The following is a 13733-nucleotide window of genomic DNA, read 5'->3' as shown; positions in this document are numbered from 1 at the left end:
CGCACACCAGTCCTCAGTGGTTCACTCTCTTTACCTTCTTTAGATCTGCTTTTCCCTCTGGCGAAATAGTGTCTCCCACAGGGAAGAGAAAGCCAGGAATATTTCATGGGTCTGTGTGGAGATAGATAGAGGCTTCAAGTGTTGGCAGGGCTGTTCTAAGGGGTGCTTCAGAAGATCACTGGCTTTGCTCACTGTCCACCTTTTGGATGGTTTCCTTCTTGGTTCTTCACACAAACTCTTTATTCTGCCTCCCACTGACTTCTAATGCTGTGCTACCCACCATGGGCTGTTTATGTGACTACTAGGTAACTGCAAAACTCAGCCCCCAACAACTTCCAGGTCATCTTCGGGATTGGGTTTGCATGCCTTCTGATACCTCCAATGTAGGCCAGCCCCATTGCCCCTCAAAATCAGCATGAACAAGCATACATTTGTCCTTTCCTTCATGCAGGCATTCTGACTCCAGCTGCTCTGATCCACAAGTGAGCTCCTCTTTTTCCCAGCCTTGCTTTTGTACCTCAAGAACCACAGTATTGTCAGTTCCAAACCCCAAATCCTTTGAAGTACACAAGAAGAATTAGATGAGGAATGCTGTCTCTGTGGAGATAGTACCCCACAAAGCTGACCAATTAAGTTGACCACCCTTAGGTTCCTCCCCTTAACCACAAAGCATTCCATGCCCAAGTCCAGTTATAGCAAATCAGAAAGGAAAAAGAACAGTTGGGTAAAATAAAGAAGTTGTGGAACACTTACACAGTAAAGCAAATCAAATGCCAATTGTTAGACTATACTGTGCTGCTTATTCTTCAGCCTGCTGGCCAGTGGTTATAATGTGTGGAGATGAGCAGACAGGATCTCCCCTTTGTGATCAATGGATCCTGCCTAGCATTGTCACACTAGAAATAAGCAGGGTGGCAAGCACCACTCCCAGACAACTAGCTTGCCCCACCATCCCCCAGCTGTTAAATCATCAGAAAGTTAAAGAAACAATCCTAAACATACTTTCAAAATCAACAGATCTTCAGAAAAAAAATTAGAGTTGCCAACTGTGGCTGAAGTTATTCTTGGAGATATTTTTTCACCAAGATGCCATAGTATCATTCAACCAAACATAGAAATCATCTCATCTCCGAGATGATTTTCAGTTGTCACCTGGAGATAAATGATGATCCTTGGAGACTTTAATATAGACCTGGAGGGTTGGCAACATAGAAAAATAATGTTTAAGACAGTGGTTCCCAAACTGTGAGGCGTGGTTCCCTGGAGAGCTACTGAAACCAGCCAGGGGAGCCGCAGAAACCTTGCAAAAAAATCTGCCATCCTATACAATGTATGAGATTGTAGTCCTAGTAGAGAGCCTAATGGCCCAATAGGTCAAAGGAGTCACAAGTCCAAAAAGTTTGGGAAGCACAGGTTCAAGCTAATACAAAATATATTGTAATTCTTCTTTCAGAAATTAGTATGTAGAACAAAGTTTGCCCCCTGAAATGCCCCCTGGTTTTGTTTCTGATACCATTACTGTTTAGCATGCTAAATGAAAGCTGTTTTTCCCAGGCATTTGCTTTTATGCTCAAACTTCTCCTGGAGCTGGTAACATAGTCCTTTGCCTCCTCCCTGAAACATGTGTATTCCAAGTTGGCCAACTCGGCATAGTCCAGTGTTCTCCCCCCCCCCCAACACACACACATTTTCCATATGAATCTGCATGTCAGCCTCTTCAGAGTGAAACCAGACATGCTGTAATTTTTACTCTTAGAAAGGCATGCCTTCACTGGTGTGTGTGTGTGTGCACACCAGGTAAGGAAGAAACAAAATTGACCCAGTTTTTAGGAGCTGTAATAGTTTCTCTGGCAAGAAAAGTTTTGGGATGACAAAGACAGATGTGGGAAGCCTAAGGTTGTATAACATGGAGACAGACAGGTCTCAATTCGTCCCCATTTATGTATGTGGCTCTGGGGACCAGGAGTAAAGACTACCAACTGAGCTATCTTTGTTTTGCTGTAGTTACACTGTGGGAGGTCCAAAGAGTTTCTCCTTGGCTTTGGGAGAGTCACTCCAGTGGAGTTTATGAATACCCTCCCTTACACTAAACATTTTAGTATCTCTCTTCATATATCTTTCCCTCTATACTCTTCATTGAGGGTTTCTAGTTTGGCCTTTATTACTGAGAAGAATTCAGTGGTAGAACAAAATAACATGACTGATCACCAATCAAAAGGGCTTAGGTTAATTATCTTGCTTTTAACTGATTGTTCATTTGGAGCAACTAATATAGTCATACACTGCACAGTGATCCGTCCATCATCCCCTTTTCTGAAATGAATACCATTCCCTGATACCAAGGAGGTTTCCCTGCCTGCGTCCTTGGAGAAGATCTCCTTCCCAGAAACTCTCTCAGTTTTGAGATTTCATCCTTCATCACCACACTAATTCCAGAAGCAGCGGGAAAGGTCCGTAGCTGAAGAGTGTGCCTTAAGAACAGTACACACAGACCTTTAATGAAACAAAACTCCACGTTACCAGCTCTGACCCAGGCAGTTAACCTTGCTTTATCTCTGGCCTTTACAGTGCTGACTTTAGAGTTCTACTTAATTCTTATTACCTGCCTTCCTACCAAGCCCCACAATCCATCCCTAGTTGTAACCGTAAATCCTTCACAGCCTGATCCCTCCAGAAACAAACAGGAAAGATTGCTTCAGATTGCATAGTGCAGGATGGACGCCAATTGCTAAGAATTGGGAATGGTTAGCACAACTGTCCAACATGCAAGTAAATAAGAAAAAAAGTCCTTAAGATCAGTTTCAGTTGCCTGAACTAAAACTGTGAGCCCTACTCGTGAACCCACAGGAGAGAAATGCCTGGAAAAATTTGACAGGGTAGAGAATATCCCCTCCTTTTTTAGCTCAGTGACAGCCCATGGAACCATAGCCTGAAGACCTCCCTTCTGAAAAGCCTAAGACCTGTTTCCAAACCAGCCACCGAAAAGACACCATGACCAAGTGGACTGCTACCTGTTAAATCACAGCCACTCTTGAAAGAATCTTACAACTTTGTGACTCCATAGAAATAGGCCTTTGAGGGCTCCAAAATGAAGCAGGTTGTGGCAGCTGATTGGTTTTGTGCTTGCATGTGCCAGTGTCTTTTGTTTATGAACCTGCTCTTATTGACCAATTCCAGAGAGCCTGGTCATTTGACCAGCTATGGGCTTCCATGATTTATATCAAGCTGCACTTCCAAAGGCTTACAGCCTAGTTGGTATCCAAGTGAAGAACGGTTGGGAGATTGCTTTCTGGACATACTATGGCCACTCTGAATATACAGTGATGCCTATTCTGGCTTCCAATACATAATTGATTGTGGTGTCCTTGATCATTGTTGCCTCATTTATCTGGATGACCTTCTCATTTATGTGCAGGTCATACTCTGCACAAAACCGAGCACAGGGATGTACCGTTCTATAAGGCTCACTGTGCATCCTCTATGGAAGGGCCAAATATTAGAATACCTGTCCTGGTTCTTGAGATACATGCAGCCAAGAGAGCACTCTGCTTGTACAGTGTTTGCAAAGGAGATGGCATGACTAATCTCAATGCTGCCCTGCAGCATTATGCCAGGTGAGGCCAGGATGGGAAACTCCATTGGAACAGGGACTGCCCCCTCTGCACTTTTCCTCACAGTACATGTTGTCTTGGGTACATTGATCAAAGGCCTTGTCTCTCAATAGATACTCAACAGTTGGTTCCCGGTCACAAACACACAAACTGTCACTCAGATAATGACCCTGGTTTCCAGGTGAGGCTTGTCCAGGAACCCATAAAGACAGTGATGGCTTCTCCGGCAGGCCCATGGGCCTGGTTACAGCACAGACACCAAGAGGGTCCAGGGAAGTGAAGAAGACTAGAGAGGATGGGGAGAGAAATTGAGAAGTAATGATGGCTTAGCTGAGTTTGTTCTGCATTCAATTTTACCTGCACTTTTGGAGACAGGCTTATCCTGCTAAAAACATTTCCCATGCCTAATAAGCACCATGTGAGTTGTTAATATAATTCAAAGCCAGAGATTCAGTGGAGAGTTTTTGCAGAAGTAATTTCCATTTCTTTCTGCGTACCCTCTGGCACTGACTGATTACAATATTTCTACCCTTGCTTAACTTAGGTCTAATACAGATGTAGTAGGTTGGTGAATTGGTTCAGTAGTTCTGTCCGCATATTGCCACATTCTGAAAGATGTGAAAAGCTGATCACCAAATATATAACACCTTTTAACAAATATTCTGAATAGAAACCTCCTTATAGAGCTGGCCCAAGACCTCCTGGTGCCAAATGCTGTGTCCTCTTACCTGGTGATGTGCCAGCCTCTGCTCCTCTGAAACTCTAGCTCACCACTCTCCTTCCCACTTTTTGTTCGTCCCCTTTTCCTTTCCAGGGTGGGAGGAGATGGATCAGTGGAGGTGAGTGGATGGACAGAAGTAATGTTCCCAGGCAATTTGCTGCCTGAGGTCATTGCTTCAGTTGGCTTCATGGCTGGGCCAGCTCTGCCTCCTTAGGAGTTATGGGGTTCCCTCAGAGCCTGAATCCAACATGGGATACCCCCACATACATGTTTTCATTCGTGTTCTTGCCCTTCCCCACCCAAGTAATCATGCAAAATAAGGAACAATAGAGCTGTTTTGGGCTTAACCCACTACAAACTCATGATTCAGAATTCAGAGAGAGTTTCAGCACTCTCTCTGACTTGCGCTCTCTCTCTCTCTCTCTCTCTCTCTCTCTCTCTCTCTCTCTGTGTGTATATTGCATGTGCTTTTGGGTTCTCTCCAACCAAGAAGCCTTGCAGAGTTATTTTACTGATTAATAGACTAACTTTCTACTTGCTGCTGCCAAGAGCGCCTGCTGTATTTCTTCATACTGTCATTCTCTGTGTTGCCTCCAGGACAAATTGAGTCTGGCCCATCCCCACTAAACTTCTGCAGGGTGATTGACTTGCATTATTAAGAGTTACATTTAGCGCAGCAGGGCTCTGAGAATTCCTACTGGTTCAGATACTGTATAAACTCCTCTGACCTTTTAGTGATGATTGGATGGGGAGAATCTAGTTAACTAGCACAGATTCTCTCTGTTGAAGGGGGCCAATAACCTTGTCTTGTTTCTCCCCACCACATGGATGCATTAAAGCTCCGTTGTTGTAATTTTCAGCTTAAGCACTGTGATGGTGGGATTCCAAGTGTTGGAATCATCGCCATCATCTATATAATTTTTAAGTCCTTACCCCTGTGCCAATCGAAATGTAGCCAAAATGCGAGTAACCACAAAGAAGATGAAGGTTTCTGGATACTCGCTAAATCTCAGACATTTGTAGAAGTTTGAAAAAAGAAAGAGAACCAAAGGGGGCCCAAAAGCCCTCAAACACTTTGCTTCCTTGGAGTCTAATGATTCAAGAGGAAGAATCTGGATTCCTAGAGAGGCATCCCTTCTTGCTGGGTGGAAAGGAGAGGACTTTCAGTTTCATTGTCAGTGTTATTACCTGTATGATTTTGCACAGTATTTCAGTTCTCATTTTGTGAAGAGGGGACAGGAGATGGGAGACAGCGACAGATTGGAGGCAAAAAGGGAGGGAGGAAGATTTGAAATTGTGAGAGACAAAGGGAGAAGCTTCCTGTTCAGTACTGAAGACTCCAACCCAGTCCCTGTAACCTAATAGTGTGACCCAGAGAATGCTGACTCTAAAGTAAGTCCCATTGAGTCCAGTGGGATTGATGGCTCATTCCTATCAGGGACTTATGCAGATGGATCATCAGTGAAAGACTCAGCCTGCTGCAATAGTGGGTGGCTCGCTACCACTGGCATGGGAGCTGGGAAGCCCTGTGCCGGCAGAGGTGGGCTGCCATACCTCCACCAGAGCAGGTACATCAGCAGAGGTAGCAGTTCACGGGAGGATTAGGCCTGGCTGAGGATGGATCTTGGCAGCAGCAGTATCTGTAAGATCCGAAGCACCTGGCCCAGGCTCCAACACATCCCTTTGGACCTACTGGGTTTACACCAGCAAAATAGCTGGTGTGGATCTGAGTAGGCCCTTTGGGGCCCAGGGGTTGGCAGACTAGGTAAGTAATAAAATTTCTTTACTTATATCTCTGCCTCTGCCTGAGCTGCAGCCAGCCATGGGATGCAGTGGAGGTTGTAATGCACAGCTGCATTACGTACACACAGGCTGGCCCTGGATAGGATTGGGCCATCAATCCCAGGAAGGTACATACTGCTGCATTTGCTTGTGCAACCCATTTTGTCGTTGTCATCATTCTCATTGTTGTGGTCGTCGTCATCATATTAATTGTATTGATAATAATAAGAATACCCTGGTAGCAAGAGTTGATCAGCTGCTAGGGCTTGCAAATGGGGTGTGACAGTCTCATTGATCCCTCTATACCTAGAAACAAACACATGAGAGACTAGAAAGCATGAAAAGCTCTAGAGACCTCCTTGATGTCATACAGCAACTGGCATGTAGATGTCAGGTGTACTGGACTGGAAATCCTCTATATTGACATACCCTTAGGGCTGCTTCATGCACAACATTTTCCCTCCTGGAGATGAATCCTTGTAGGAAAAAGTGTATACACTCATGCATATTTTTATAAGGTTAGAATCTCACAGTAATTTTGAAACACAAGTACAGTAACTATATTCTGGATACTCACTGAACTCTTGTTTCTTTTGAGGAGGTAATTTTTGGCAGCCCCTAAGAAGGAGTACCACAGTGACAATCATCATTCCCAACCATGGAGAGATTTCCCAGTGACGCCCCACACAAGAAAGTCACAGCATTCCACTGCTTCTAAGCAGTACTGGGGCACAGACAACAAGGTGGCAAAAGCAAAGAACCCTAGGGAATCTCAGCAGCGGAAGCACAGGGGTTTAAATCCCACACAAACACACTTCTATGAAATCACTTTTTGATCTACAGCAATGTAATGGGTGGATGATAGCTCCACTAGAAGAGGGCAGCTATATGAAATAAATGCATCATGTTTCTCTATGGCAAGAGTTTAAGTTCCTGTGCTGGCTGGAAAAATTTCTTATGCCAGGGAAGGGACCAGGTAAGAGAAGCCTAGAAGCCTTAGCTTTCAGGTAAGGCAGAGTGTGGCAACCTGCTGCACAAAGATGCAGGTTGGAAACCAGAGAAGATAAGGTCAAGCATGGCCAAGGGGCTTGAAGTAATAACTACTGCACTCATCTTTTGCCTCATTGGCCAGAAATACCTTTGGCAGGGACAAAAGAAGAGGTAGAAATAGGTCTGGGAGTCAATAAAGGTACGCTGTTACAGCCCAATCCTATGGGTAGGCTGCACTGCCAGAACTCACATTCCAGCAGTGCAGCCTGAGTTACGGTGCCACAAAATACAATGCTCTACAGCAGGGGTGCCCAAACCCTGGCCCTGGGGGCCACTTACGGCCCTGAGGGATTCCCAATCCGGCCCTCAGGGAGTCCCCAGTCTTCGATGAGCCTCTGGCCCTCTGGAGACTTGCTGGAGCCTGTGCTGGACAGATGCAACTGTTCTCAGCATGAGGGTGACTGTTTAGCCTCTCACATGAGCTGTGGGACAAGGGCTGCTTGCTGTTTGACATCTGTGATGCAGCAGTGGCAGAGAAGGAAACACCAGGCTTACTTTATGCAAGACTTTTATAGGTCGTGAGCTATTGCAAGACCTTCATTCATTCATATAAGTTCTACCTCTAATATATTCATTTATGTAAATTTATTCAAATTTTATTTCTGCCGCCCCCGACACAGTGTCAGAGAGATGTGGCCCTCCTGCCAAAAAGTTTGGACACCCCTGCTCTACAGCCCAGGTGGGCAAACCCCAACCCAGGGGCCATTTTCGGCCCTTGGGGTCCCTCAGTTCGGCCTGCCGGGAGCCCTCAGTCTCCAGTGGGCCTCTGGCCCGTCAGAGACTGTTGGAGTTTGCTAGACGCGAGCTGCGGACCAAGTTATAGTTCTCATGTATATTATAAATAAGCTCAGTAAAATTCATTCATTCATATAAGTTCCGTCTCTAATGTATTCATTTATGTCAATTTGTAAATGTATTCAAATTTGAAATGTAAATTAATTCTTTTTTCCCAGTCCCCAACACCATGTCAAAGAGATGATGTGGCCCTCCTGTCAAAATGTTTGCCCACCTCTGCTCTACAGTGTACTGCTGGGAATGGCAAGAGGTGCTAGATGCATGGCAGTGGCCTTCTTATAAGAAGAGCCCCGCAGGATCAGGCCAAAGGCCCATCTAGTCTAGCTTCCTATATCTCACAGTGGCCCATCAAATACTTCAGGGAACACACAAGACAAACAGCAGTGGTAAGTCAGCGGTGAGGGTGTATCGTGGGCAGGAAGGCAGAGAATCAGGTGTTTCAAGGGAGGACCCAGGGGGTGGGGAGGAGATGAGAGGGGGGGTGGCTATGGCATCATTGACGCATGCCAAATCCAGTCCCCTTGATTTAAACCTTCTTGTCCCTTTTCTTACCAAAAGAGTCTTCTTTGGGCAACAACTACCACAGATCAAGAGGAATGTTTCTGAGGTCAAGATATCCCACATCTGTTGAATGATAAGGGAGCTGGCATCTTCCCTTGAAGCCTCAGGTGTGGGTCCAGTCACGTGGAAGACTAGTTTGGACAAGACCAGTCAGGGAAATGGAGAAACTATGAATCTAGCTTGTTTCTCTCCTGTTTGCATAGAAAGACCAGCTTCTATGTAGGGACCTGATAGACATTTGTACTTATTTACACAGTTTCTAAGAGCCAGCCTCCTTTTTTTCCCTGAGAACATTGGCATTGTTCCAGGACTGAGGCCGCTAGAAGAAAATGTCATGGAAATACAGAAAAATGAACAGGTTTCACTGGGGTCTAGTGGAACACAGTTGTGATGAAACACGTCTAAGCTTTTCACCATGTGTCCGTTGCAAAGGCTAACACATATCTGGAACATCCATAGACACATGAGCCTGCAATAGAATGAAGCATCAAAACAGTCTGATAGGTGATAAACATGAGCCCCTAGTGATCGTGTTCTGAGTTCCATCTGAATCTTTTTTGGGGGGGGGGGGCTTTTCACTAGCATATGATACGATGGCTCCTTCAGGAATCTTGGTGTGTTGTCCAGGGCTGGTAGTCTCCTTTTCCTTTGTATAAACTCTTTTGTCCTTGGCAGGGGCAGCTTAACAGGAGAACTACAACACTGTGACTTCATTGTTGAGTTCCTGATATTTCTGGAACATCTTGCTAGTTGGTCATTATGGTGCCCAGGTGAGTGTGTATGTGTGAGCCTCTCTCTCTCTGTGATGGGGGGGGGGGTTTGATGGATGGATACTGGTATCCTGAGTAAGAGCAAGGTAAGAGGTGGCCTGTCACAGGGTTTTAAGATAATCCACATGTGCTCAGTCATAGGTGACCCCAAATTCTCCCAGGACTGACTTGAATGATCCCACTGTACCTGCTGCCACAATACCAGATCCCAGCAACAATGTGCAGGGTGGTTGTGTGTGGGCTGCTATCCCCCTCCCCCTGCCTCCGCCTTATGTTAAGCAGCAGATATAATTCCAAGTATGTTCAGGTTGCGTCTCTTTGTTTCTCAGCCCCCTGTTAGTGGATACCCAGGGGGCTCTCAGATTCCCTCTTTCCAAAGGGACACGGCACCCTAGCTTACCAATTCACCTCGGATGAGTACTCCTTTGAAAACTAACACCGCTGTAGCAATTGAGGTAAAACCAAAGGACACATTTATTAAAGTGGGATTTGGGGACTGGGCTGGGAGCCACGGTGGCAAAATGGCAAACAGAAACAAGTATTGATTGGAATGGTTAGGAAGAGTGAAAATACAGGAGACTGTCCAACAAAACACTTCTGGAGCCCCAACACATTTGCTCAGTCAATGGCTCTGTTTAGGAGGGCTACTGCACATGGAGGGCTGCAAAGACGAGTTATGGCTAATGTAGGTGATGAGAGACACACCGCTATGTATAGTATGTGACTGGCTGTCTGAACTGACCTTCTTGCAAGGGTGATGGGCCTGACTCTTTCTCTGGGTTCGAGTCCTCAATAGGTGTGGACACGTCTCTCTAGGACAGACTCCCCCTACCCCTGTGCACGCGTGTGTATCTCTCTGTGGCTCCAGCACAACCCTGTGCATGTTTACTCAGGAGTAAGTTCCATGAAATTCAATGGGGCTTGCTGCCAGGAAAGCGTGGATCGGACTGCAGCCTGTGTGTGTGGCGTCCGTGCCCCTGTGCAGACAACCACCGTCTTTCTCGGCGTCTCCTCCCCCCCCTTGCAGAGCGTGGGGGAATCAGTGCGCCCGAGGCGGGCGGAGAGAATGAGAAGGGGGGGCTCGGGGGCGGAGCCGGGGCTGCTCCTGCTGTCTGGGATTGATGGATGAGTGCTCCCTATGTGAGAGAGCGAGCGAGCGGAGAAGGGGACGCGTGTGAGCGTGCAGGCGCCCGTGCCCGGAGCTTCCTCTGCCCGGGGAGCGGCGAGGGGAAGGCGCCCCTCCACTGCGCCCCAGTGGCCCAGCCAGGGCGCTGGGGGACCATGCGCGGGGCAGCCCCTCACTAGCCGGCCCCGGGCAAGCAGCATGGCTCCGAAGAGGCGAGCGGCGCCAGGCTGTGTGTGGATGCGGGTGGGCGCCTGCCTGCTGGCCTGGGCGGCCCTCTGCCGGGTCCGGGCCAGCGCCTGTCCTGCGCCCTGCGCCTGCAGCGGCACCACCGTGGACTGTCACGGGCTGGGGCTCCGCAGCGTCCCCAAGAACATCCCGCGGAGCGCGGAGAGGCTGTAAGTGCCGTCGGGGGGGGGCGGAGGGGATGCGCAGGGCTCTTCACTGCCCTGGGGGGAGGCACTGAGTCCCACCGGGCAGGGCGGGGGTGCCCCTACCGAGCCCCACAAGTGCTGCCCGCCCGCCACACCCCCTCCCGCCCTGACAATGGAGCCCCGCAGCGCCAGCGCTTAGGATGCGCCCAGGCGGTCCGAGACAATGTTCCCTCGGGGTACGCAGGCAGGCGGGGGGTTGCATGGGGCCGGTTCCTTCTGGGGCAGTCCCTCGGTCGCCTTTGTTAGGGAGCCGCCGTGGCGCGCGTTCCCGTGCGGGTGTGCCCCCCTCCCCAGCCACTCCGTGTGCAGAGTCTCTCCCCCCCCCGCACACGTGCACCGCAGCAGCCCCAGGACCGGCAGCAGCCCGGGGAGCGGAGACTCAGCTGGACGCGACCCCCTGTGGCTGCGCCGCCCCCTTCCAGCGCAGAGAAGCCTTGGGATGCCAGGCGGCACCGGGGCAACTTTGCCGCCCGCACGTCTCACTTGCGGCTCGACGGGGTTCCAGAAATGGGGAGCACCCTCCATGGGTGCTGCTTGCGCGTGGCTGTGGGTCTTGCCTGGCTGGGCCACCCGGGGCCCCTTCTTATTTTTGAGCTGTGTACGTGTGAATGTGGGGGTCTCTCTCTCTCAAAGCCCAATCCTCTGCCTGTCTACTCAGAATTAAGTCCCAGTAGTATAGTCAACGGGGCTTACTCCCTGGAAAGTATGTATAGGATTGCAGCCTGAGAGCACAGTCTTATGCCTGTCTACTCAGAATTAAGCCCCATTATAGTCAATAGAGCTTACTCCCAGGAAAGTGTGGAGAGGATTGTAGCCTTAGGTTTTTTCTGTTCTGGGTCCTCTAGAAAAACTGCCTGTCTGCTCTGTGGAGTTCTATGGATGTCCATTTTGGGGGGTTCTGTGGAAAGATGACCCACAAGTGTGGGGGCGAGAAATTTGCAATATGGGTCTTTCTTGACCTGACCCTGTGTCACCTTTCCATCATCTCACCCATATAGCCTTTGCTTGTGTCACTTGGCAGTAAAAGCTTTTGTGAACTATGTTGAGTTGCCTGCTCAGTGTAGATTCATAGTGTTGGAGGGGTGTGTGTCTTGTGTGTGTGCGAGTAGTGGTGTACCATGGGTGATGGGACTCCCAGAAATCTGGTGTGTGGAGTGAAGTGAGTGACTGGCCCTACTGCCTCAGGGGGTGTGTGTGCAGTGGTGTAGTGTGTGATGGGTAATGTGACTCCTAGAAGTCGACTTGACTGACCCCACAGTTTCTTCTCAAAGACTTCAGGATGTGTGTGTGTTTGTGTGAGTGAGTGTGTAATGGTGTATGATGGGACTTCCAGAAGCCTGGTGAGTGGAATGGAGTGAGGCTTGACTGGCCCCTCTGCTTCTTCTCAAAAGCCACAGGGGACTGCTTCCTCTGGCCTGTGGCAGCTGTGGTGGTATCTTCATTCATCCTCAGCCCTCATTTACCCCTTCAGCAGTTTAATAAGGTTTGAAAAGAGCAAATCCGTTTAGGGAAATAGCTACGTTTCTGAATCAAGCCTTCCTAGCCAGGCAATAGAAATCGCCAGGATCAATAGGTGCAGAATGTGAGTCAGATGAACGGGAGATCAAGCAAGGAATCTTGGGGGAGACAGACAGGAGAATGGCAGCCCAGGCGCTGTGTGTGCCTTTCATCTCCACATGTGAGTTTCTGAATTATCCAGAATAAAGGCATGAGGGGAGGGGAGGAATGAGAGCTCAACTGGAACAGGGGCCAATCATTACTGCTTCCCTCCTCATAACACACTCACTCACATTGGCTAGGATGCGCCTCATTCCTCTACAGCCTGATAGTGGTTGTTGCTTGGGTGAGGGTGCGAGGGGAAGTGGAGCTGGAGGGGATACTAAATAATTCAACAGAATGCAGCACTGGAACGTGCTGTTTAGGGTGGGGGGGAGGAGGGGGTTGAGTGGCAGGATTTATGCAGCTGAGCAGAGACTTCCCCTCTTGCACCTTTAAGGCCCTTGTGTTTCTTTCCATTTTCCTCCTGACTTCTGAAGGGAAAGCTGCTTGAAACTATACACAGGCATATGTGCTCCAAGTCTGTAGTAGGAGTGACAGGCTTTTGCAGCCCCTTGTTCCTTTCCTACAAGTCTCCTTTTCTGCTGTTCATGCTCACCCAGCTCTGCTCAAGGCCTTCACACTGGATTTATAGCTCCATGGCTTCTCTGCCCCCCCCCCCCCAATTTGATGTCTCCTGTTCTCTGAGGAATTTCTCCCTTGCAGTCAGACAGGCTGGGACAATGCTTAAAGCTTAGGACATGCTCAGATTTATGTCTGATTGGGGGACGACGACGACCCAGTCAAGAGTGGGAATAGCATGTGGCAGCATAAAATCAGGAGCACCATGCGTCTCTCAGGTTTAGAAGAAGCTGGTGAGGACCCCCTTTGTGAGTCAGGGAGGTGCTTAGTATGAAGTTAAAACAACTTTGCACAAATTGCATGTTAATCCCCATTGGGTCACTGCAGCAGTTTAAACTGTTGAGAAGCTGTTCCACTGATGGACACTTTGAGGTTCCAAGTTTGCCTTGAACTGTGCTGAGTGGAGAATTTCACACCAAGATAGTCCTTGCTTTCCTGCACCAAGCTTTCCTGCCGCTTTTGCTATACTTCCTATGTGGAGCTCTGTTCTGTGCAGTATTCACTTTTGGGCTATTCAGTATTTCTGTCCTTACTTCTGTCTGTGGCACTGTAAGTCATGGTGACATCAACAGCCCTCCCTCTCTGGACTGTTACAGCTTCTAAGAGTGGCAGTAGACGTATTCCAGGCACTGAGGAGGACTGGCCCATTATGTATCACAAGGATCTTGTACAGGGCAGTCCACCCACTCTTATTATCATTCCTTCTAC

General features: G+C 48.5%; 1 protein-coding gene across 1 annotated transcript in view; it reads left to right on the top strand.

Moving 5' to 3' along the window:
- The first annotated feature begins 10614 nt into the window (after positions 1–10614).
- Positions 10615–13733, top strand: part of SLIT1 (slit guidance ligand 1) — a 142781-nt gene continuing 139662 nt past the window's right edge. Inside the window, exon 1 of the mRNA XM_066622673.1 lies at positions 10615–10811. Coding sequence (XP_066478770.1) covers positions 10615–10811 — 197 coding nt within the window. The remainder of the gene's footprint in view (positions 10812–13733) is intronic.

Source organism: Tiliqua scincoides, chromosome 3, assembly GCF_035046505.1.
Source record: "Tiliqua scincoides isolate rTilSci1 chromosome 3, rTilSci1.hap2, whole genome shotgun sequence".
Taxonomy (NCBI): Eukaryota; Metazoa; Chordata; class Lepidosauria; order Squamata; family Scincidae; genus Tiliqua; species Tiliqua scincoides.
This window is presented reverse-complemented; position numbering and strand designations above follow the sequence as displayed.